A 25,514-nucleotide genomic window follows, 5' to 3' on the forward strand; every position below is an offset into this window, starting at 1 on the left:
TCACATTTGTCAACATTGTATTCCATCTGCCAGACCCTAGCCCATTCACTTAACCTATCCAAATCCCTCTGCAGACTTCCGGTATCCTCTGCACTTTTTGCTTTCCCACTCATCTTAGTGTTTGCAAACTTGGACACATTGCACTTGGTCCCCAACTCCAAATCATCTATGTAAATTGTGAACAATTGTGGGCCCAACACTGAACCCTGAGGGACACCACTAGCGACTGATTGCCAACCAGAGAAACACCCATTAATCCCCACTCTTTGCTTTCTATTAATTAACCAATCCTCTATCCATGCTACTACTTTACCCTTAATGCCATGCATCTTTATCTTATGCAGCAACCTTTTGTGTGGCACCTTGTCAAAGACTTTCTGGAAATCCCGATATCCCACATCCATTGGCTCCCCATTATCTACCGCACTAGTAATGCCGTCAAAAAATTCCACTAAATTAGTTAGGCACGACCTGCCTTTTATGAACCCATGCTGCGTTTGCCCAATGGGACAATTTCTATCCAGATGCCCCGCTATTTCTTCCTTGATGATAGATTCCAGCATCTTCCCTACTACCGAAGTTAAGCTGACTGGCCTATAATTATCCACTTTCTGCCTACCTACTTTTTTTAAAACAGTGGTGTCACGTTTGCTAATTTCCAATCTGCCGGGACCACCCCAGAGTCTCGTGAATTTTGGTAAATTATCACTAGTGCATTTGCAATTTCCCTAGCCATCTCTTTTAGCACTCTGGGGTGCATTCCATCAGGGCCAGGAGACTTGTCTACCTTTAGCCCCATTAGCTTGCCCATCACTACTTCCTTAGTGATAACAATCATCTCAAGGTCCTCAGCTGTCAGAGCCTCATTTTCATCAGTCACTGGCATGTTATTTGTGTCTTCCACTGTGAAGACAGACCCAAAAAACCTGTTCAGTTCCTCAGCCATTTCCTCATCTCCCATTATTAAATCTCCATTCTCATCCTCTAAAGGACCAATATTTACCTTAGCCACTCTTTTTTTTGTTTTATATATTTATAGAAACTTTTACTGTCTGTTTTTTTTTCTGAGGAAGTTTACTCTCATAATATATCTTATTCTTCTTTATAGCTTTTTTAGTAGCTTTCTGTTGCCCCCTAAAGATTTCCCAGTTATCTAGTCTCCCACTAAACTTTGCCACTTTGTATGCTTTTTCCTTCACTTTGATACTCTCCCTTATTTCCTTAGATATCCACGGTCGATTTTCCCTCTTTCTACCATCACTCCTTTTTGTTGGTATAAACCTTTGCTGAGCACTGTGAAAAATAGCTTGGAAGGTTCTCCATTGTTCCTCAACTGTTTCACAATAAAGTCTTTGCTCCCAATCTACCTTAGCTAGCTCTTCTCTCATCCCATTGTAATCTGCTTTGTTTAAGCTCAAAACACGAGTATTTGATTTTACATTCTCACTCTCCATCTGTATTTTAAATTCCACCATATTGTGATCTCTCCTTCCGAGAGGATCCCTAACTATGAGATCATTAATCAATCATGTCTGATTACACAGGACCAGATCTAGGACCACTTGTTCCCTCGTAGGTTCCATTACATACTGTTCTAGGAAACTATCGCGGATACATTCTATAAACTCCTCCTCAAGGCTGCCTTGACTGACCTGGTTAAACCAATCGACATGTAGATTAAAATCCCCCATGGTAACTGCTGTACCATTTCTACATGCATCAGTTTCTGGTGGTAGCTCATGATCACCTGCTGGGGACAGCATGTTGCCCTTTAGTTTAGCCATGTTCAATTAGCTATCTACCCTGTCAACTGCCTACCAACCCCAACAAAAGAATTATGCAACTAGTTAGTTTTTTCAAATAATATTTGGTTGCAACTTACAAAAAGTACAACATTTCAAAATTTGCAAGAGCTGTTGACAGTTTTTTCCCTAAATGGTATCGCCTCATATTAATACAGAAGAAATTATATTTGTATTTCACCCAGTCTGTAATGTTTCTGTTGTCTGCCGATCGTAGATTAAATCTAATGGGCTTCCAACTTTTTTCATTCCACTTACTTTAATGCGTTTATGCTTTGCGAAAATTGTGTGGTTTTCATGGAAACGTCAAACGGTATTACAGAATTTGCTTTCCAAAACATGGTTGGAACATTTTAATCATTGACCTTGATCAGTATTTTCGTGCATATCTTGTCACATTGTTCCTCTTGTCAAAATTGGATAAGGGACCCAGCTTACCGAAACCTAATGTATGAAAAAATAAAACCAGAAAATGCTGTAAAGGCCGGACAACATTTGTGGCAAGAAGGAGTTTGTTTCAGCTTGATGACCTTCTGTCGGAACATTAGCGATGGAACAACTTTGAAGCAAGTATAGAAACACAGGCGAAAAAGAGAGGAAATGGACGAAAGGGGGAGGTTTGTGATAAGGTGGAAGGGCAAGAGTGACCAAAGTGATGACGGTTAAAGACAAAAAGAGGTGATAATGAGATAAATAATGGAAACGAAAGGTGAGGACAAAGGAAGCGTAATTGGCTCCAGCGGACTGGCAACAGGAGGAGGGAAGCTTGGAAACTGGCAGTAGAGAAAGCTTCTGTGAATGAGGCAAAATAAAGGCAGGTAGATGTCAGAGGTAAGAGAGCACTACACTGCTATCACACCCTAATCAATTCAGAAGGATATCTCCAGCCCCAGACACCAGTCCACATTTCCTGTCCTTCCAGAGTCACCCGTGCAAGAAATTTCTCCTTGACTCAGTCCTAAATGGCTGGACCCTTATCCTGAAATTACTCTACCAGGGCATGCAAGGGTCTGTCAACCCTGCCATGTTTTCTGAAGCATTTTGTGTCTCAATGAGTTCAGCTCTTTGTTCCAGATGCCTCATCTTTTGTAGGACAAGTGCACCCATTCCGGAAATATATCTGGTGAATCTTTGTTGCACCCCCTCTTAAGATAAGTATATCCTTCCTTGGATAAGGGAATCAGAACTGCATACTGTTCTCAACAAAATCCTACATAATTAAAGCAAGATTTCCGTAGTCTTATGCTCCAACCCCTCGAAATGAAGGCTAACAAACTATTTGTCTTCCTAATTGCTTGTACCTGTATGTTAACTTGTTCCGATTTGTGTGTCTGGGCTCCCAAAATCCCTCTGATTGCTAATGTTTACTCATTTTCACTGGTTTTCCCTTATCAAAGTTTTTAATTTCATAATCCCCTCAGATTGTAGTTCATCTTCCACCTTATTCCAAATCACGCAACAGGTCTCTACTCTTTTGTGTCCTAACAACTTACTTTCCTACAGTTATGTGTCTGGAGCAGGGCCCCAATTTTGGTTATCTTCCAACCCAATTACTTACATTTAGTAAAATTGTGAGAAAATGTTACTTCACCGCAGGAATGATAACACTGACTAGTACAGGGGTGGGCAAACTACGGCCCGCGGGCCGCATGCGGCCCGCCAAAGGTATTTCTGCGGCCCACCAAGTCATTAAAAAAAAAAAAAAATTTTTTTTTTAAAAAATTTTTTTTTAAGGTTAATGGGGGGGGGGGGGCTGTTGGGTTACTTACTGGTATAGGGTGGATACGTTGACTTGAGTAGGGTGATCATTGCTCGGCACAACGTCGAGGGCCGAAGGGCCTGTTCTGTGCTGTACTGTTCTATGTTCTATATGAGGCGCCCAGAATCATAACCGGGTGAAGTAATTATTTTACTTAATATACTATGCGGCCCTTTGTGAATTGTGAATTTCTGAATGTGGCCCTTGCACGGAAAAGTTTGCCCACCCCTGGACTAGTAGACAGCTTTTACCTCAAAACACATTTTAATTTGAACACAGAATTAAGCACCTTAGCAACAAAGAAATAGTTTTACAGTTAACAGATACAATTTAACTTGGTTACTGAAACCTGCTTCTACATTCCAATTAAGCAATTCATATATTTCAAATATCACTTATGTATACAGTTAACAACCTGGTATTGCTTGCTTATCTTGGTGCAGAGTCATTGAAGAGAGAAGCCTTTTTTTAGGACAAAGCTGAAAACCGCCTCAGCTTAGAGCCCTGGGAGCAACTCTTTTGTCTAGTCAGACATGGCCCTTCCATTCGCTACACCAGCTGCACTCTCACGCAGATTTTGTTATAAGATGTGGCTTGATTTATTTAGCCAGGCTCAAACTATCAGAATATTACATCAGTTCACTATCTGCAAACAGGCAAAATGGCTTTTAATATTTATTAGCAAAACATCCCGTGCAAAATCACTGATTATCTCACTTTTAAACACAGCTCTGGCAGACATACCGTGTCTGTAAACATTTTAATCGTGGTTTTAATAATACTGCAAAAATACAAACTATAAAACATGACTTTCTTACATTCATCCCACTTGCCTAACGTGGTAACATTATATACATATGTCCTTTAACCGTTGTCATTGATATCAATTGAGGCCTAAGTTGAGACCTAAGTATTGATCTACAAGTTGCACCCTGCCATCCCAAGAATGAACCATTTTCTGTTTGTTGACCAATCGTCAGTCCATATCAATATAATACTTCCTTGACTTTATATAGAACATAGAACGATACAGCGCAGTACAGGCCCTTCGGCCCACGATGTTGCACCGACATGGGAAGTCAAAAACTAAAGGCCATCTAACCTACACTATGCCATTATCATCCATATGCTTATCCAATAAACTTTTAAATGCCCTCAATGTTGGCGAGTTCACTACTGTTGCAGGTAGGGCATTCCACGGCCTCACCAATCTTTGCGTAAAAAACCTACCTCTGACCTCTGTCCTATATCTATTACCCCTCAATTTAAGGCTATGTCCCCTCGTGCTAGCCACCTCCATCCGCGGGAGAAGGCGCTCACTGTCCACCCTATCTAACCCTCTGATCATTTTGTATGCCTCTATTAAGTCACCTCTGTGTCGTCTGCAAATTTACTCACCCATCCTTCTCCCATCCTCCTCTAGGTCATTTATAAAAATGACAAACAGCAACGGCTCCAGAACAGATCCTTGTGGTACGCCACTTGTAACTGAACTCCATTCTGAACATTTCCCATCAACTACCACTCTCTGTCTTCTTTCAACTAGCCAATTTCTGATCCACATCTCTAAATCACCCTCAATCCCCAGCCTCCGTATTTTCTGCAATAGCCGACCGTGGGGAACCTTATCAAACGCTTTACTGAAATCCATATACACCACATCAACTGCTCTACCCTCGTCTACCCGTTCAGTCACCTTCTCAAAGAACTCGATAAGGTTTGTGAGGCATGACCTACCCTTCACAAAATCATGCTGACTATCCCTAATCATATTATTCCTATCCAGATGATTATAAATCGTATCTCTTATAATCCTCTCCAAGACTTTACCCACAACAGACGTGAGGCTCACCGGCCTGTAGTTACCGGGGTTATCTCTACTCCCCTTCTTGAACAAAGGGACCACAAATTGGCTATCCTCCAGTCCTCTGGCACTATTCCTGTAGCCAATGATGACATAAAAATCAAAGCCAAAGGCTCAGCAATCTCTTCCCTGGCTTCCCAGAGAATCCTAGGATAAATCCCATCAGGCTCCGGGGACGTATCTATTTTCACCTTGTCCAGAATTGCCAACACGTCTTCCCTACGCACCTCAATGCCATCTATTCTAATAGCCTGGGTCTCAGCATTCTCCTCCACATTATCTTTTTCCTTTTTTTTTTAAAATTTAGATTACCCAATTTTTTTTCCCAATTAAGGGGCAATTTAACGTGGCCAATCCACCTACCCTGCACATCTTTGGGTTGTGGGGGCGAAACCCACGCAGACACGGGGAGAATGTGCAAACTCCACACGGACAGTGACCCAGAGCCGGGATCGAACCTGGGACCTCAGCGCCGTGAGGCGGTTGTGCTAACCACTAGGCCACCGTGCTGCCCTTCTTTTTCCTGAGTGAATACTGACGAAAAGTATTTATTTAGTATCTCGCTTATCTCCTCAGCCTCCACACACAACTTCCCACCACTGTCCTTGACTGGCCCTACTCTTACCCTCGTCATTCTTTTATTGCTGACATACCTATAGAAAGCTTTTGGGTTTTCCTTGATCCTACCTGCCAAAGACTTCTCATGTCCCCTCCTTGCTCGTCTTAGCTCTCTCTTTAGATCCTTCCTCGCTTCCTTGTAACTATCAACCGCCCCAACTGAAACTTCACGCCTCATCTTCACATAGGCCTCCATCTTCCTCTTAACAAGAGATTCCACTTCTTTGGTAAACCACGGTTCCCTCGCTCGACCCCTTCCTCCCTGCCTGACTGGTACGTACTTATCAAGAACACGCAATAGCTGTTCCTTGAACAAGCTCCACATATCCAGTATGCCCAACCCTTGCAGCCTACTTCTCCAACCTACACATCCTAAGTCATGTCTAATGGCATCATAATTGCCCTTCCCCCAGCTATAACTCTTGCCCTGCGGGGTATACTTATCCCTTTCCATCACTAACATAAAGGTCACCGAGTTTTGGTCACTGTCTCCAAAGTGCTCACCTACCTTCAGATCTAACACCTGGCCTGGTTCATTACCCAAAACCAAATCCAATGTGGCCTCGCCTCTTGTTGGCCTGTCAACATATTGTGTCAGAAAACCCTCCTGCACACATTGTACAAAGAACGACCCATCTAATGTACTCGAACTATATCTTTTCCAGTCAATATTTGGAAAGTTAAAGTCTCCCATAACAACTACCCTGTTACTTTCGCTCTTTTCCAGAATCATCTTCGCCATCCTTTCCTCTACATCCCTAGAACTATTAGGTGGCCTATAGAAAACTCCCAACAGGGTGACCTCTCCTTTCCTGTTTCTAACCTCAGCCCATACTACCTTGGAAGAAGAGTCCCCATCTAGCATCCTTTCCACCACCGTAATACTGTCCTTGACTAGCAGCGCCACACCTCCCCCTCTTTTGCCCCCTTCTCTGAGCTTACTAAAACACCTAAACCCCGGAACCTGCAACAACCATTCCTGTCCCTGCTCTATCCATGTCTCTGAAATGGCCACAACATCGAAGTCCCAGGTACCAACCCATGCTGCCAGTTCCCCAACCTTATTTCGTATACTCCTGGCATTGAAGTAGACGCACTTCAAACCACCTACCTGAACACTGGCACCCTCCTGCGAAGTCAAATCTGTGCTCCTGACCTCTATACTCTCAATCTCCAGCACCCCAAAAGTACAATCCAGGTTCCCATGCCCCTGCTGAATTAGTTTAAACCCTCCAAAGAGCACTAACAAATCTGCCCCCCCCCCCCCCCCAAAAGGATATTGGTGCCCCTCAGGTTCAGATGTAGACCATCCTGTCTATAGAGGTCCCACCTTCCCCAGAAAGAGCCCCAGTTATCCAGAAATCTGAATCCCTCCCGCCTGCACCATCCCTGTAGCCACGTGTTTAATTGCTCTCTCTCCCTATTCCTCGTCTCACTATCACGTGGCACGGGCAACAACCCAGAGATAACAACTCTGTTTGTTCTCGCTCTGAGCTTCCATCCTAGCTCCCTAAAGGCCTGCCTGACATCCTTGTCCCCTTTCCTACCTATGTCGTTAGTGCCAATGTGGACAACGACTTGGGGCTGCTCCCCCTCCCCCTTAAGGACCCGGAAAACACGATCCGAGACATCACGTACCCTTGCACCTGGGAGGCAACATACCAAACGTGAGTCTCTCTCGCTCCCACAAAATCTCCTATCTATGCCCCTGACTATTGAGTCCCCAATTACTAATGCTCTGCTCCTATCCCCCCTTCAGGGACAGACTCCATGCCAGAGGCCCGTACCCCATGGCTTACCCCTGGTAAGTTCCCCCCCTCCCACAAGTATCCAAAACGGTATACTTGTTACTCAGGGGAACGACCGCAGGGGGTCCCTGCACTGACTCCTTCTTCCCAGTCCCTCTTACAGTTACCCATCTATCTCCAGTCTTTGGTGTAACTACTTCCCTGAAGCTCCTATCTATGACCCCCTCTGCCTCCCGAATGATCCGAAGTTCATCCAGCTCCAGTTCCCTAACTCGGTCTTGGAGGAGCTGGAGATGGTTGCACTTCCTGCAGGTAAAATCAGCAGGGACACTAATGGCATCCCTCACCTCAAACATCCTGCAGGAGGAACATTGCACTGCCATCCCTCTAAGTTCCAACCAAGTTCTGGTAAACAAATATAAATAAATAAAAAATAATAATATAATATAGCACTTACCTGCTCACACCAATGGGTCTTATTATTAGGTTAGAGGAGGAGGGCGGGTGGGAGAGACTATACGTGTAGTGTCTCGTGTTTCCTCTCCACCAGAATTTATTGGCTAGGGGGAAAAAAAAAACCTTCCCAGAAGTCCGCGGGTCGTACTTCCGGTTCCCGCCTTATATTATCTTCGCTCTCACTGGTACCCCGCCGCTCTCCCCTCGCTCTTTCACTGACTCTCCGCCGCTCTCCTCGCGCTCTTTCACTGACTCTCCGCCGCTCTCCTCGCTCTCACTGTGTCCCGCCGGTCTCCTCGCTCTCAATGTATACTCCATGTTAAGGCTGTAAAGTACCCAGAAAAAAGTTGAACTGCTGTGCCTCGAGCATTATTGAAACCATGTTGGAGACTTAAGGTCTAGAGTGGGATGGACAATTCAAATAGTAAGCAGTAGAATAGCTGGCCACACACTTGCAGACTGAAGGGAGGTGATCAGTAAAACAGTTACCCAATATGTGTTGAGTCTTCCTGAAACTGAAGAAACTACCTCTTCAAACACTAATTTGGATTAACTTGTTTTGCTAGTAGCTTCCGAGCCTGGTCCTTTACAATGGAGGCTGGTTGTAGTCTGTGTTTTTGAAATCTCAGAAGTTAAATTATTTTTAAAAATAAATTTAGAGTGCCCAATTATTTTTTTTCCAATTGAGGCGTAATTTAGTGTGGCCAATCCACCTAACCTGCACATCTTTGGGTTGTGGGGGTGAAACCCACGCAGACACAGGGAGAATGTGCAAACTCTCAGAAGTTAAATTAAAGAGCTGTTTCTCTATCTAGCACACATTTCAATGACGGAATAAGTGAAGTCGAAAATGAAGATGTCGGCCTCATCCATTCCTGTCCGCGCCCTCCCCTCAAATCTACATCTTCACCAAAAGTAATGATTTAAAATGGAGTAAAGTTCTTTGGCACTGGTTGCTATCCAGTACCTGTGCAGGAATCCATCCATCACACCAGTAAGTGAGTGTTGATAGGCTGCTCAGTGTTAGAATAATTGATCATTCTTCACCAAAGCATTCATGTGTGTCACCATGATTACTTGTATGCATTATTCCACTACATGGTTATGATTAATCAGCTCAGGACAAAGTGGGGAACAAAATGTGGAATTTTTTTTAAAAGAAAGAAAATAAAACTGTATAAATTTAGAGTGCACAATTCATTTTTTCCAATTAAGAGGCAATTTATCATGGCCAACCCACCTAACCTGCACATCTTTGGGTTGTGGGGCGAAGATCACGCAAACACGGGGAGAATGTGCAAACTCCACAGGACAGTGACCCAGAGCCAGGATTGAACCTGGGACCTCGGGGCCATGAGACGGCAGTGCTAACCACTGAGCCACCCATGCTCCCCTCAAACCTGGAATCTTGAAGCTCATGCCACTCCGTCACCAGATAAACTAACTTAGTGTCTCTGAATGACTAGCAATTATTCCTGTACCTCAGCCACATAAAATGTGTGGGGAAATGGAAAAATGTGATTTCAGTCAGGAAGAGTGGAGTTTCAAGGTTTGAAATGGGAGAGACAGAACCATAAAACCTGATACTGATGCACATTGCAACAGAGCAACTTTCATTTGTATAGAAAGAATTTGCATTTATATCATAACCTTAATTGCTTCAGGAAGGTGCATTATAGAAAAGTGTGGTATGTAATCTGTGCTCTAAAGTCCCACACACAGCAACGAGATTAATAATTGAATTGAAATAAGCAACCAATTTATAAATAAATATATCATCTTTATTGTGACAAGTAAGCTTACATTAACACTGCAATGAAGTTACTGTGAAAAGCCCCTAGTCGCCTGTTCGGGTACACGGAGAATTCAGAATTCTCAGATGGTACAGGAATTGAACTCGTACTGCTGGCAGTGTTCTGCATCACAAACCAGCTCTCCAGCCCACTGAGCTAAACCAGCACATTTAATGTATAAGACATCCCAAATTGCTTTATAGAGTGTAAAAATCAAATGAAAAGGCTGTCGTGGGAGAGGTTATACTGAATTTAAAAGGAAGATCAGGCTGATGTATTTTCAGTTTGTCATCTCCCCTGAATGAAATGTTCCTTAATTTTAATAAAATCTTTTCTACAATAGAATTTGTAGTTTTAGTACGTACTCTACAGTTCAAAGAAAACAGATGTCAGTTTGGAATTTTTAAAAAAACAGCCCTCCCCAATTTTCTGACACCATTACAGCACCTGTCTTTTTCATCTGCGTTTTATGCTTTTTATAGTACTCTTTGTGGACTTGCAGGCACTGTTTGGCTCTAAGTGGGTTGCATTTATTTCCAACTATTGAATTCTTAAGTACTGTGCACCAGTATAAAAAGATAGCCCCCCCCCCCCCCAAATTTAGGGTGGCTAATTCACTATCCTGCACATCTTTGGGTTGTGGGGGTGAGACCGACACAGACACGGGGAGAATGTGCAAACTCCACACACACAATGACCTGGGGCCGGGATTGAACCCGGGTCCTCGGCGCTGATTACATTGACATCTGCTGTTGCTAATGCATGTATTTTTTTTAATTGTCATCGACATAGAACTTTCATTTCATTTCATGCTTTTTTCTCTTGAAAAGTTTACCTGACATGCACGTTTTAAGAACTTTGATGACTCGGAGATGAGAAGTTGCCATTTGGCTCATTGAAACTCATTTCTCTAAACCTCTGATATATGGATCAATTTAATTTCTGGTTGATGCATCAGAAATATAATTTATTGTTTTATTAAGAACCTGATCACAGATAAAATAAGCTGCCCAGGTGTCACATTCTAAACTGTTTCGGCTTAGTTGTAGAAGAGTCTTCGTTTATGTTAGTCCTGTGACAATGTAGAGTGGAGGTGATCACAATACTGTAGCAGTTGGCTTTGGCTTTGACTCTGTGATTGTGCACTTGTCTCTCACTCCGTCACTGTTGTACATCAAGTCTGGTTTCGGAGATTTGAGCATAATTTAGGTTTACACTCCATTGAAATACTGAGAGAATGTTGTAGTATCGATGATGTTAAACCATCTTTTAGCTAAACCATTAAAATCAGGCCCGTTCTGCCTTCTCGGGTAGATGCACAAGATCCCATGGCATTATTTTGAAGAAGGCTAGTTGATTTCCCCGTTATCATTTAAAAAAAAAAAAATTCAGAGTACCCAATTATTTTTTTTTTCCAATGAAGGAGATACTAAATGAATACTTTTCATCAGTATTCACTCAAGAAAAAGATAATATTGTGGAGGAGAATGCTGAGACCCAGGCTATTAGAATAGATGGCATTGAGGTGCGTAGGGAAGAAGTGTTGGCAATTCTGGACAAGGTGAAAATAGATAAGTCCCCGGGGCCGGATGGGATTTATCCTAGGATTCTCTGGGAAGCCAGGGAAGAGATTGCTGAGCCTTTGGCTTTGATTTTTAGGTCATCATTGGCTACAGGAATAGTGCCAGAGGACTGGAGGATAGCAAATGTGGTCCCTTTGTTCAAGAAGGGGAGTAGAGATAACCCCGGTAACTATAGGCCGGTGAGCCTAACGTCTGTGGTGGGTAAAGTCTTGGAGAGGATTATAAAAGATACGATTTATAATCATCTAGATAGGAATAATATGATTAGGGACAGTCAGCATGGTTTTGTGAAGGGTAGGTCATGCCTCACAAACCTTATCGAGTTCTTTGAGAAGGTGACTGAACAGGTAGACGAGGGTAGAGCAGTTGATGTGGTGTATATGGATTTCAGTAAAGCGTTTGATAAGGTTCCCCACGGTCGTCTATTGCAGAAAATACGGAGGCTGGGGATTGAGGGTGATTTAGAGATGTGGATCAGAAATTGGCTAGTTGAAAGAAGACAGAGAGTGGTAGTTGATGGGAAATGTTCAGAATGGAGTTCAGTTACGAGTGGCGTACCACAAGGATCTGTTCTGGGGCCGTTGCTGTTTGTCATTTTTATAAATGACCTAGAGGAGGGCGCAGAAGGATGGGTGAGTAAATTTGCAGACGACACTAAAGTCGGTGGAGTTGTAGACAGTGCGGAAGGATGTTGCAGGTTACAGAGGGACATAGATAAACTGCAGAGCTGGGCTGAGAGGTGGCAAATGGAGTTTAATGTGGAGAAGTGTGAGGTGATTCACTTTGGAAAGAATAACAGAAATGTGGAATATTTGGCTAATGGTAAAATTCTTGGTAGTGTGGATGAGCAGAGGGATCTCGGTGTCCATGTACATAGATCCCTGAAAGTTGCCACCCAGGTTGATAGGGTTGTGAAGAAGGCCTATGGTGTGTTGGCCTTTATTGGTAGAGGGATTGAGTTCCGGAGCCATGAGGTCATGTTGCAGTTGTACAAAACTCTAGTACGGCCGCATTTGGAGTATTGCGTACAGTTCTGGTCGCCTCATTATAGGAAGGACGTGGAAGCTTTGGAACGGGTGCAGAGGAGATTTACCAGGATGTTGCCTGGTATGGAGGGAAAATCTTATGAGGAAAGGCTGATGGACTTGAGGTTGTTTTCGTTAGAGAGAAGAAGGTTAAGAGGTGACTTAATAGAGGCATACAAAATGATCAGAGGGTTAGATAGGGTGGACAGCGAGAGCCTTCTCCCGCGGATGGAGGTGACTAGCACGAGGGGACATAGCCTTAAATTGAGGGGTAATAGATATAGGATAGAGGTCAGAGGTGGGTTTTTTACGCAAAGAGTGGTGAGGCCGTGGAATGCCCTACCTGCAACAGTAGTGAACACGCCAACATTGAGGGCATTTAAAAATTTATTGGATAAGCATATGGATGATAAGGGCATAGTGTAGGTTAGATGGCCTTTAGATTTTTTCCATGTCGGTGCAACATCGAGGGCCGAAGGGCCTGTACTGCGCTGTATCGTTCTATGTTCTAATTTAGCGTGGCCAATCCACCACCCTGCACATCTTTGGGTTGTGGAGGTGAGACCCACGCAGACACGGGGAGAATGTGCAAACTCCACACGGACAGGGGGCCGGGATCGAACCCGGGTTGTCAGCGCCGTAGGCAGCAGTGCTAACCACTGCGCCACCGTGCCGGCCCTTCCCCTGTTATCATGAGCAATATTTAAAACCGTCTCTGGTTAATCATTGCTACTTGTTTCCTACATGACTAAGTGACTGCACTCCAAGCTATTTTGTTGGCTGTTCGGCACTTGGAATTGTCCTGAAATTGTGAAACTGGTTTTATTTTTTTTTTTTTTTTTTATAAATTTAGAGTACCCAATTATTTTTTCCAATTAAGGGGCAATTTAGCGTGGCCAATCCACCTATCCTGCACATCTTTGGGTTGTGGGGGTGAAACCCACGCAGACACAGGGAGAATGTGCAAACTCCTCACGGACAGTGACCCAGAGCCGGGATTCGAACCCGGGTCCTCAGCGCCGTAGGCAGCAATGCTAACCACTGTGCCACCGTGCTGCCCGAAACTGGTTTTATAAATGCTTTCTAAATGCATTTTTATAAAGAGACATCCAGACTTGAAACATTAGCTCCCTTCGCTCTCCACCGATGCTGTCAGACCTGCTGAGATTGTCCAGTATTTTCTGTTTTTGTTTATAAATGCAAGTTTTTCCTTTTACTTGATGCACGCGGACACAATTAGTAATCAATATCAGTCTTGTCTATTTTACTCTCATCAAGCAACTGAAATAGTAATAGTTATTATTCCTCCGGTTGAATTTTCAGTTTTGATCATAAACTCTTAGCGATGTGACCTCAAGCTGGCACAGTTGTGATGAAAACAAATTTTAAACAGGAATTCAAACCATGTTGGATTAAATCAAATAAATAATTTCTGCCTTGATGCATTTATCAGTCCTTATATACTTTCTGCGTTAGTTTCGGGATTGATCTGTGGCATCACCAGAGATCAGATATCCAGGAATGAGCAACAAATCAGAAATACAGGTTGTGGCATGACTGCACTCATGAGTGGCAGAGGACTGGCAATAGATTGGCCGTCTATCTCCAGCTGCAGGCTGAGATGACTGGGGACCAAATTTCCAACTGCCTACTTGCCCAAATGCCCGGTTGTGACTTTGGACTGTCTAAAACCCTCCCTGACTGGTTCAGGATACTGAAGTAATTAGTCTTCAGTAGAAGAGTGCCTTTTTTCCTAGTGAATTTTATTTTTAAATGCAGTAGAAATAAGAACTTTATGAATTCCCATGTTGAATATCCTCTTAATCCAGAAGCCATAAAGCTTTAGGAAGAAGTCGCCAGTCGATAAGAGTTTCCCTTGTAAAGTTTCTCATGTATAAAGTCTGTGTTTTGCCTTGTTCCCTTCATTATATGGTTGTTATTTTTCTTCAGGTACGGTCAATGGATGAACTGAACCATGACTTCCAGGCTCTGGCATTAGAAGGACGCAGTATGGGAGAGGTGAGTTTGTGCTGAAAATTGGCACGGGGGGGGGGGGGGTTGGTTGGAAACTGACATATTGTGGGGGTTGGTTGGAAACTGGCATATTGTGTGTGCTTTGCAATAGACGCTACTCCTGATTCTCCGCCCAGAAATGTCACATAAAAGATCATTAGCAGCAATTTTCTTATTGATCTTGAACTTCTTAGTAAGTTAGTAACGTAGATCAGCTTATATTTTGTTACTTTTATTACATTCTTTGATTTTTCTGCTACTGCTATCTTGGCTCTTTTGATGTAAAATTGATTTCACCCATTTTATGGTGAAAATAGTTATTTTTCTCAGATAATTGAAAGAACAGGCTTGCTTTTGTCTCCTGACAGGGTGGTTGAACCTTTAATAAAACTTGCTTCCTCTGCCGTCAGTGGCTCAGAAGTGATAAGAAAGGCTGCCAGTATATCTTTTTTAAAGTGACTTCAAAAAATTGGCTTTTTGGAACTTCTCAGTGGTTCACTTAGTGCAATTGACACCAGGTGTGGGACTAAACCATACAGATAAAGGAGGCCTGTGCCCATGTGCTGAGCTGGTTAATTGTAGCAGTAGGGATACTACCTGGGCTGGTGAACTGACGCCCTACTAAAAGGTTTCACGTAACCTATTTCTCAACTGTGCACTATTCATTGGCACCAACATCCAGAAAAACAATGTAATCTTTCACATATATGCTGAATGGCCCCTGGCTCCACTGTATAAACCACTCTCTTAACCCTTCCACTGTCTCTGATTTGTCACGCTGCTTTTCTGATGTTCGGTGTTGGATGAGCGAAGATTTCCTCCAGTTTCATGTTGGGAAGACCATCTTTGGCCCCAGCTGCAAACTCCATTCCAAAAACCACCAATTTCACCCGTCTCCTTGTCACTGTTTGAGGCTGAAACATACTGTTAACAAAAACAAAATTCTGCAGATGATAGAAATCTGAAGTATAGACTAAATGCTAGATGTACTCAGTAGGGCTGGCAGCATCGGGAAGAGAATTAGAATTAACATCTCAGGTTGATCATTAACTTTCTCTCTGTACAGGATTTTTTGTTTTGATTTTAGACTGTTCAATCCTATTTGAACGTGAGATGAGACCCAACTCCATTTCCTTTCCATCACTGAGACCACTACTTCCACCTCTGTCATGGCGCTGTCTGGCTCGCTCTTCCACTTCATGTCTTGCTACTTTTCAATTCAACTATTCCAATTCTCTTCTAGCCAACCCTCATCTCACATCCTTCATAGACTTGAGTTTATTCCAATCTGTGCTGTCTGGATCTGAACTTGCATCAAGTCGTAAGCCGCATTGCCTCTGGGTTCGCTGACCTTGCCTGGCCTGTTTCTGGCAATCCCTTGATTGAAAATTCGGATCCGCTTCAAATTTGCACCCCTGTCATTTCACCGATCCCAATCTCTAATTTCCTTGAGTCCTACAACCCTCCAAAATCTATGAGCTCCTCCAATTCTAGTCTGTTGCCCACCCCTGACTTTCAGCTTTGGACCATTTCCTTTTTTGGCCGTGATCTTTGGAACTCCTTTCCTGAACTTCTCACTCCATCCTACTTTCCTCTTTAAGACACTTCTTTAAACTTTCCTCTTTTATCAAGCTATTGGTCATCTGGCTAGGTGTAAAAGTTTGTTTGATAGCACTTCATGGGGTATTTTGCTTTTTGTTTTGCCGAAAAAAGATATTTTGTCTTAAGTTTTTTCTTGCAAATGTTGTACAACCGTTGAAGCACATGTAATGTTGGACACTATTTTGTGTTTTGCAAGCTCTGGCTAGTGGGGTATGGTCTGTAGTTTGCCTGTTGCGAACTGAGGAAGGGACATGATACTATCCACCAGTCTTTGGGAATTGTGACCTACATACCTAGAATCACTCTAGCACTTAAATTTATATACCACATTACTCATTTGTGTGGTAGGCAGAACGCCTTTTTGGCATGACAGCAGCATCCTGTTTGTGTTGTTAAACATAGCATTGTTAAACAGTTAGCTTCACCTGTTGCTCAGATTTTTGAAAGACTTGCCCTTCCTGAGTAATCTACAGTTGACTGGGCACTTTTCAGGACCAAAGGTGGCAGCCTTGGTCCCATTCATGACTTTGCAGGGTATGCAATGTGAAATGATCTGATCAGGGTAGCCATTATCCCACAGAATGTCTTTGATGCATCTTATTTCATAAGACCATAAGACATAGGAGCGGAAGTAAGGCCATTCGGCCCATCGAGTCCACTCCACCATTCAATCATGGTTGATTTCAACTCCATTTACCCGCTCTCTCCCCATAGCCCTTAATTCCTCGAGAAATCAAGAATTTATCAATTTCTGTCTTAAAGACACTCAACGTCCCGGCCTCCACCGCCCTCTGTGGCAATGAATTCCACAGACCTACCACTCTCTGGCTGAAGAAATTTCTCCTCATCTCTGTTCTAAAGTGACTCCCTTTTATTCTAAGGCTGTGCCCCCGCGTCCTAGTCTCCCCTGCTAATGGAAACAACTTCCCTACGTCCATCCTATCCAAGCCATTCATTATCTTGTAAGTTTCTATTAGATCTCCCCTCAACCTCCTAAACTCCAATGAATATAATCCCACGATCCTCAGACGTTCATCGTATGTTAGGCCTACCATTCCTGGGATCATCCGTGTGAATCTCCGCTGGACCCGCTCCAGTGCCAGTATGTCCTTCCTGAGGTGTGGGGCCCAAAATTGCTCACAGTATTCTAAATGGGGCCTAACTAGTGCTTTATAAAGCCTCAGAAGTACATCCCTGCTTTTATATTCCAAGCCTCTTGAGATAAATGACAACATTACATTTGCTTTCTTAATTACAGACTCAACCTGCAAGTTTACCTTTAGAGAATCCTGGACTAGGACTCCCAAGTCCTTTTGCACTTTAGCATTATGAATTTTGTCACCGTTTAGAAAATAGTCCATGCCTCTATTCTTTTTTCCAAAGTGCAAGACCTCGCACTTGCCCACGTTGAATTTCATCAGCCACTTCTTGGACCATTCTCCTAAACTGTCTAAATCTTTCTGCAGCCTCCCCACCTCCTCAATACTACCTGCCCCTCCACCTATCTTTGTATCATCGGCAAACTTGGCCAGAATGCCCCCAGTCCCGTCATCTAGATCGTTAATATATAAAGAGAACAGCTGTGGCCCCAACACTGAACCCTGCGGGACACCACTTGTCACCGGTTGCCATTCCGAAAAAGAACCTTTTATCCCAACTCTCTGCCTTCTGTCTGACAGCCAATCGTCAATCCATGTTAGTACCTTGCCTCGAATACCATGGGCCCTTATTTTACTCAGCAGTCTCCCGTGAGGCACCTTGTCAAAGGCCTTTTGGAAGTCAAGATAGATAACATCCATTGGCTCTCCTTGGTCTAACCTATTTGTTATCTCTTCAAAGAACTCTAACAGGTTTGTCAGGCACGACCTCCCCTTACTAAATCCATGCTGACTTGTCCTAATCCGACCCTGCACTTCCAAGAATTTAGAAATCTCATCCTTAACGATGGATTCTAGAATTTTGCCAACAACCGAGGTTAGGCTAATTGGCCTATAATTTTCCATCTTTTTTCTTGTTCCCTTCTTGAACAGGGGGGTTACAACAGCGATTTTCCAATCCTCTGGGACTTTCCCTGATTCCAGTGACTTTTGAAAGATCATGAATAAGCTTGCTTGGTGTGCAAATGGCCTGGGCCCTATTTACAAGGTTGCCTAGCCAATCTAATAGTGTGTGGAACTGTAAGAATCCCAATACATGTATTGTTGTAGACTGGTGGTAGAGAACTCCTTGGCAGATTTCTCATCTAGTACTTCAAGGAAGGGGAGTTTCATTTGACTGGTCTATTTCAAAGGTGTATTTGAGCATAGGATGGAGTCCATTGACACATGCAAGGAAATTATTACATGCTGCTAAGGATTTAAACATTGCAAACGTATCATCCACATATCGGAAATATGTGAAGGGTTGGAGTTTAAAAAAAAAATTTAGAGCACCCAATTCATTTTTTTCCAATTAAGGGGGCAATTTAGCTAATTACCTAGCCTGCACATCTTTGGGTTGTGGGGGTGAAACCCACGCAAACACGGGAAGAATGTGCAAACTCCACACACACTGACCCAGGGCCGGGGTCAAACCCAGGTCCTCAGTGTCGTGAGGCAGCTGTGCTAAACCACAGTCAACGTGCTGACATGGGGGGTCGGAAGTTTTTTTTAAATAAATGTTTTATTGAGGTATTTCTTTGGCATTTTACAGCAACAAAATCAACAGTATACAGAAGAAGAATACATTGTGCAAATTCCACCACCCTCTCCCGCAGGTCTTGCCATTACTTATCCCCTAACCTACACTAACCTAACCTCCTCCCTTGCTGACGATTAATTCTCTGCGAAGAAGCCGATGAATGGTTGCCACCTCCGGGCGAACCCCAGCAGAGACCCTCTCATCGCGAACTTAATTTCGCCAGGCAGAGGAAGCCAGCCATGTCTGAAAGCCAGGTCTCCGATTTTGGGGGCTTTGAGTCCCTCCATGCCAGCAATATACGCCTCCGGGCTACCAGGGACGCAAAGGCCAGAACTGCCGCCTCTCTCTCCTCCTGGATTCATTTGTGTTGCCACTTTCAATGATCTGTGGACCTGCACATCCAGATCTCCGACTTTCTATTTTCCTAAAAGTCCTGCCATTTGCGGTATATTTCCCCTCTATGTTCAACCTACCAAAATGCGTTACCTCACATTTGTCTGGATTAAACGCCATTTGTCATTTCTCTGCCCATGTCTCCAACCTATCTGTCCTGTTGTATCCTCTGACAATCCTCAACACTATCTCCCACTCCATCAGCCTTGGTGTCATTCTCAACATGGTGCTGTTAAAGCTGAACTTAACTGCATGAGTTGCTGAGTTCAGAAGCTCAATGAATAAGTGATTCACGCAGTGGTGGCGGGTCTCGATCACTATGATATAGTGCTGCAGTGCAAATATCTGTGGCTTCCTTAAGTGGAACATTGGAGAATAGAACTGCAATATTAACTGAGCACACAGACACAGCATTGCTATCGATATACAAGTCCTGTATGGTAAATGTGAAGGAATCCTTCATTTGTATCTGGAAAAATTGCTCAAACGTCGTAACAATTTGCCCAACCATTTGGCTAATTAATGCTGTACAGAACCAGCCATGGACAAGATTGGACATAAAGGGACACCGCTTTTGTATGTCTTGGACAGCCCTTACATGTGTTAATGCAATGAGCCGTGAGGATGAACCCTATCATATGTATATCATGTGGCAGCTGATTGCCCGTACAAAAGTCCAGCAATCATTTCCAAGCAAGGCTGCCTAGGCATGTTGAGCGACAGATCTAATGAATACTAATTTAGACATGTCTTTAAGAATGGCTTGCATTTTGTTCGTATAGTCACACTTGTTAAAATGGCTATTCCTGTCCCGTTGTCGGATATATGTTATGGTTGGTCTTGAGGTCCCGTGATGCTGTGAGACATTTGCATTGCATGTGAAAATCAAGACAGGTAATTCGGAATCCCACAGTATGTGTGAGTGAGAGTTATTTGCACTTTTTAAATTTAGCATGTTCAGTGGATGCTGGTTTGTGGCAGGATTGTTGGGAATAATTGTTGGTTCCACTGACTTTAGAATTATCATGGTTGTCCTGATGAGTGCAAGATGAAAAGCTTCCAACACCGTTAGCACTGCTGCCTAACAATGCCAGGGACCTGGGTTTGATTCCAACCTTGGGTAACTGTCTCTGTGGACTTTGCACGTTCTCCCTGTGTCTGCGTGGGTTTCCTCTGGGCGCTCCGGTTTCCTCACAGTTCAAAGATGTGCAGGTTAGGTGGTTGGCCAGGCTAAATTGCCCATTAGTATTCAAAAGGTTAGGTGGTGGTCTGGGGTTATAGGGATAGGACGGGGGTGTGGTCCTAGGTAGGGTGCTCTTTGAGAGGGTTGGTGCAGGCTCGATGGGACCAATGGCCTCCATCTGCACTCTAGGTATTCAATGATTTATATGATTGCCAGAACCCTGCGAGGTGAAAAATTCTCTGAATGGTAGAATGCTACAACACAGTGGCAAACCTTGTAAGCGTTGACTAAGTCTTTTCATGATTTTTGAAAAATGGTTAGTTAATTGGAGGGTTTAACTAATCTGGAGGTGAATTTTACTATGCACTGTACTTTCGTACCAATGGCTTTGTGTTTCTGAGCCCTGTTTTATCCTGAGAATTGGACTGAACATGAATGGCCAGCGTTTTCAATACAGTAGTGGCTGAATGTTGTTTTGGGTGCTCCTCTGCTGATTACAGGATTGGCATTGTCAGTAAAGGAGCGAAGACCAGAACAACCAACCTAATGAGGAGACAGATTTTCTGTCATGGTCTGCTTTTGCTGCACAGTTGTTCCAGTCATTTGGCACTTATTTTTTTATTTAAAAAAAAATAATTTTTATTAAAATTTTCACAAAATATAAACAACAAAACAATATTACCCAAACAACCATAGTAAAAACCAAAGAACAAAAACCAACCCCCCCCCCCCCCAGCAACTACAAAAACAAACAAAAGAAAACAACAAAAGGAGAGAGATAACACCCGCCACATCCAACAAACCCCTATACACAATTCTCCCTCCCACCGAACCAAACCCACCCCCCCGCGTTGCTGCTGCCGGCCTATTTCTCTACCGTTCTGCCAGGAAGTCCAGGAAAGGCTGCCACCGCCTAAAGAACCCTTGCACCGTACCTTCTCAGGGCGAATTTCACCCTTTCATTTGGCACTTATTGAGACTGATGTATCCCTGTAGCATAATGCACTCCTGGTTTAAAGTTAGTTTAATTCTTAGTGCAGCATCTGTTTATTTCACAGATTGGTTCAGTGCATGTACTTTATCTTAGGGACATATGAATAAAAGAAACACTTTTTGTCCCTTCACAAAGTGTTATTGTGTACTAATTCCAAAGTTCCTGCAACATTGCAAGTCATGTTTGTACTTTTGAGCTGAGGTGGCCAAATAGTTTAATTTTTTGTTATGTTTTGAGACAGTTGCACTGCAGAAATCAATGTTATGCTACAGGAAATATCTTAGTGTGATTTTAGAAAACTGGACTAGGTTGTTGCAATAGATTTTAAGGCCAGTGCAGTTATCTGTGTCTTGTTTGCTGTCATTTTGGTGGCGGCCTGAATTTATAATGGGAGCAACAGTTTGAGTGTAGTGTTTTGGATGCCAGTATACTGTCAGTAACCTTGAGGCTGGGAAGTAAATCTCATTTTTGTTGCGCGCCTAATTTTTTTGCCTGCTTTTCATAAAAGTATTCTTAAAGCGCTGCGTCACTTTTCATTCAGCGCCACCTCAAACATACTTTTTATTGTGCATTTGTTCAAAGTTGCCCAATTTCCACTCTATGCAGGAAGATAATTCTTCAAAAGTGTTTTTGTTGTGTGAAAGAATGTCATGGTAATTGATGCTTCAAAGTGGTTGTTTCATAGTATTTATATAATTACAAGAAGAGGAAGAGTCTGGGATATCTGTGTTTTGGATGGATTATTGAGAAGCAGGCACTAGTCTCAAGTTGCAGCATATCACTTTAAATACAAATTGTGAACATGTTTCTTTTCGACATTAATACATTTACAATGCACGTATTGGTCTGACAGAGTGGATTCACCTACCTGATTTCATATCTTTCTTTCATTCTGAGGTTTGTCTTTCTGTTAAATCTATTTTTTGCAACCTGTGTAAGCAGTTTTACCTGTGTTAATGCTCTTGTCTGCAAAAGACTGATTTCACAAAGCAATTTCAAATTTTTGGTTCATGGACAATGGGCTCTCATTAGAATTAAAAACCCACATTGTTTCAGTAACTAATACTCTTACATTTGAGTTAGGTGGTCGTGATTTCTACTTCCACTTCAGGATTTGTGCACACATTCTATTCCTGCATTTCAGCTGGGGGTGGTACATTGCCTGAAGTGCCATCTTTCAGATGCAACTTCTTTTCGGGTGGACGTGAATTAACAAGATGAGGGCCATGGGAGTGGGTTGCACAGTGTCCTGGCCAATATTCTTCTCTCAACCAACACCACCAGAATGAATTGACTGGTCACTGCTGTTTGTGCAGCCATACCGTGGTAATTGGCCTATCTTTATTTTAAAATTTAGAGTACCCAATTATTTTTTTTTCAATTAAGAGGCAATTTAGTGTGGCCAATCCACCTACTCTGCACATCTTTGGGTTTGGGGGTGAGACCCACGCAGACATGGGGAGAATGTGCAAACTCCACATACAGTGACCCGGGGCCAGGATTAAACCCGAGCCCTCGGCGCCATGAGACAGCAGTGCCAACTACTGTGCCACCTCTGTAATTGGCCTACCTAACAAGTGTCTACATTTCAAAAATAGGCTCATCAGCTATGTGGTGCTTGGTCATATCCAAGAGCATGAAAGGTACTGTGTAACAAGTGCCAGCCCTTGTACTAAAACAGCAATATTATAAAACAGCTTCAACTGTTTGGATTGTTGGAGCTAGTTGGCTTTGCTCTCCTGAACTTAATTTAGTTCCACATAGGTGTAGGAGGCCCTAACGTAAGTTAACACATGCTTGCACAGAATGAGATCCCATTGGCCAAACTGGAGCAGAATTGCTCATTGATACAGTAAATTTCATATCATTGCTGTGGAGTGAACTCAGTCCTTTATGGTTTATCTGTACCCGAAAGCTAAGGTAAATTGATTCCCCTTTAAAGAACATATGGAAAAGGAGTTGGTTTGGCCATCTGCTTTGTTGTTCAATAGATCATAGCTGATCTTCTGCTTCAGCTTCACCTTCCTGATATTCTGCTGGGGTCCAAAAATCTATACATCACAATCTTGAATATACTCATCAACTGGGCACCTGCAGCTATTTGGGACAGAGAATTCCAATGATTCACAATCCTAAAGAAATTTCTCTTGGAAACTCTGGGCCATGGAAAGGAATATTATTTCTGAGCAGTATGCAGTGATTCCTACTGGATGTTTTGACAACTCAGTTTATTTTTGCTTGCTGTTCGTGTAGAATATTATTATTAGAGGGGGGTAGGAGAGTACTTCCATTACCCATGGGACTGTACCAAAGCAAAACCAACCACCTACTGAAAGGAAAATTTTATTCATGTCTGGTGCAAACCTTAATTGGAAATGTCTTGATCTTGTCAAGGAATGATTTCCACTGTTGAAGTATCTTCCATTATGTTCAAAAAAGACATCAAGAAGTTGTTGGTGTCTGCACATATTTCTGATGGCTTTGTGTTCGTGAAATATACCTTTTTGGGGTTATTTTGTAAGGAACTTGAAATGTATAATTATCAAACATCTTACTTGTGACCCATAGTTGAGAGTTACTGCAGTTGCTTCAGATGAAGCCCATGAGGTAACCATTGACATAATTATCAGCAGTGGTTTCTGAGTGCAGTTCACATACTGGCATTAATAGTTTGTCCATGGAAGAAGGCAACCTGTCCATCGCTCCTGGAGGGAGACAATCCTTCCTTCAGTGTTCAGGCAAATATACATCTTGATACTTTTTTGGTCCCTCATCTGGAGGAACTTCGCTTTTGTTCATCACAACTTAAAATAACTGAGTTTGAATGTTATTATAATAATGGCATTTGTCTGTAATATAGATGTGGTGAAGGTGCTGTTACAGTTCTGTAGTATAGCCCCGCTAAGATATCTTAGCGGGGAGAATGAACAACGGAAAATTTACACACTTGCTAAATTGCCAAGAACTCCTTTTGGAACAACATTTCTTCTTTTAAAATCCTGACCTATGGCTGTTTGTGGTAACCCATTCAGGTGGTATACAAATCTGAAGTATTTTATTTTTAAGCATTCAGACAGGAATTTTAAGGAAAGCATGATACACAAAAAAAATGAGGTGCAAGATGCTTGGGGAACCTATTCGCTGGCATGGCGCATAAATCAATCTCAAGGAAGTTCCAGGAGTGTCATGTGCATAAAATCTTCCAAAGTTTAAATTCACACTTTTTACCTCCTCTGTGTATACAGCAATAAGTACAGCAAATATGATTTTTCTTAAAACTGCAATTCCACATTTGGGTTAGAACCCTGCAGAGAATTTAAATTAAAAAAAAAGTGTACTTCTGTGTCACTGCAAGAACTAGAATCCTGCAATTCCTATGCACTCTGGTATCCAGATACAATATGAAGCAACACATAATCGCACTATTTAGGTCATTGGTGTGTATGGTAGTACCTGTAAAAGTCATCCTTGAACTTTGAACTGTTCGAAGTCTTTATGTAATCACCTGGACAAAGCACATTGCTTTTTGTTTAAAAAATTTTTTTAGTGTACCCAATTAATTTTTTCCAATTAAGGGACAATTTAGTGTGTTCAATCCACATGCACATGCAATTCAATGCACATCTTTGGGTTGTGGGGGCGAAACCCACGCAAACACAGGGAGAATGTGCAAACTCCACAGGGACAGTGACCCAGAGCCGGGATCGAACCTGGGACCTCAGCGCCGTGAGGCAACAGGGCTAACCCACTGGGCCACTGTGCTGCCCACAAAGCACATTGTTAATCTTTGATCCGCAGTATTGAATTTTACTTTGTAACCTAAACGTTAAGTACAGCTCTAATCATTTGTTTATTTTCAATACCCACAATCACCAGAAATTGGATAAAGATTTGCTGAAAGTCGCCTTCAAGTTGTCGCTCGAGTCAAATGAAATATTGCGGCCACAGCAAAGCTTTGGGAACGTTTTGATGTTAAATGACAAAAAGCTTTATAGATTGTAA

The 25,514-nt window shown here is 42.7% G+C and overlaps 1 protein-coding gene across 1 annotated transcript in view; it reads left to right on the forward strand.

Annotated features, from left to right (window-relative positions):
• LOC119965281 (pumilio homolog 1-like) overlaps window positions 1-25,514 on the forward strand; it is a 195,433-nt gene that overhangs the window by 95,347 nt on the left and 74,572 nt on the right. The window contains 1 exon segment of the mRNA XM_038795805.1: window positions 14,599-14,667. Coding sequence (XP_038651733.1) covers window positions 14,599-14,667 — 69 coding nt within the window.

The sequence above is a fragment of the Scyliorhinus canicula genome, chromosome 1 (assembly GCF_902713615.1).
Source record: "Scyliorhinus canicula chromosome 1, sScyCan1.1, whole genome shotgun sequence".
Classification (NCBI taxonomy): domain Eukaryota; kingdom Metazoa; phylum Chordata; class Chondrichthyes; order Carcharhiniformes; family Scyliorhinidae; genus Scyliorhinus; species Scyliorhinus canicula.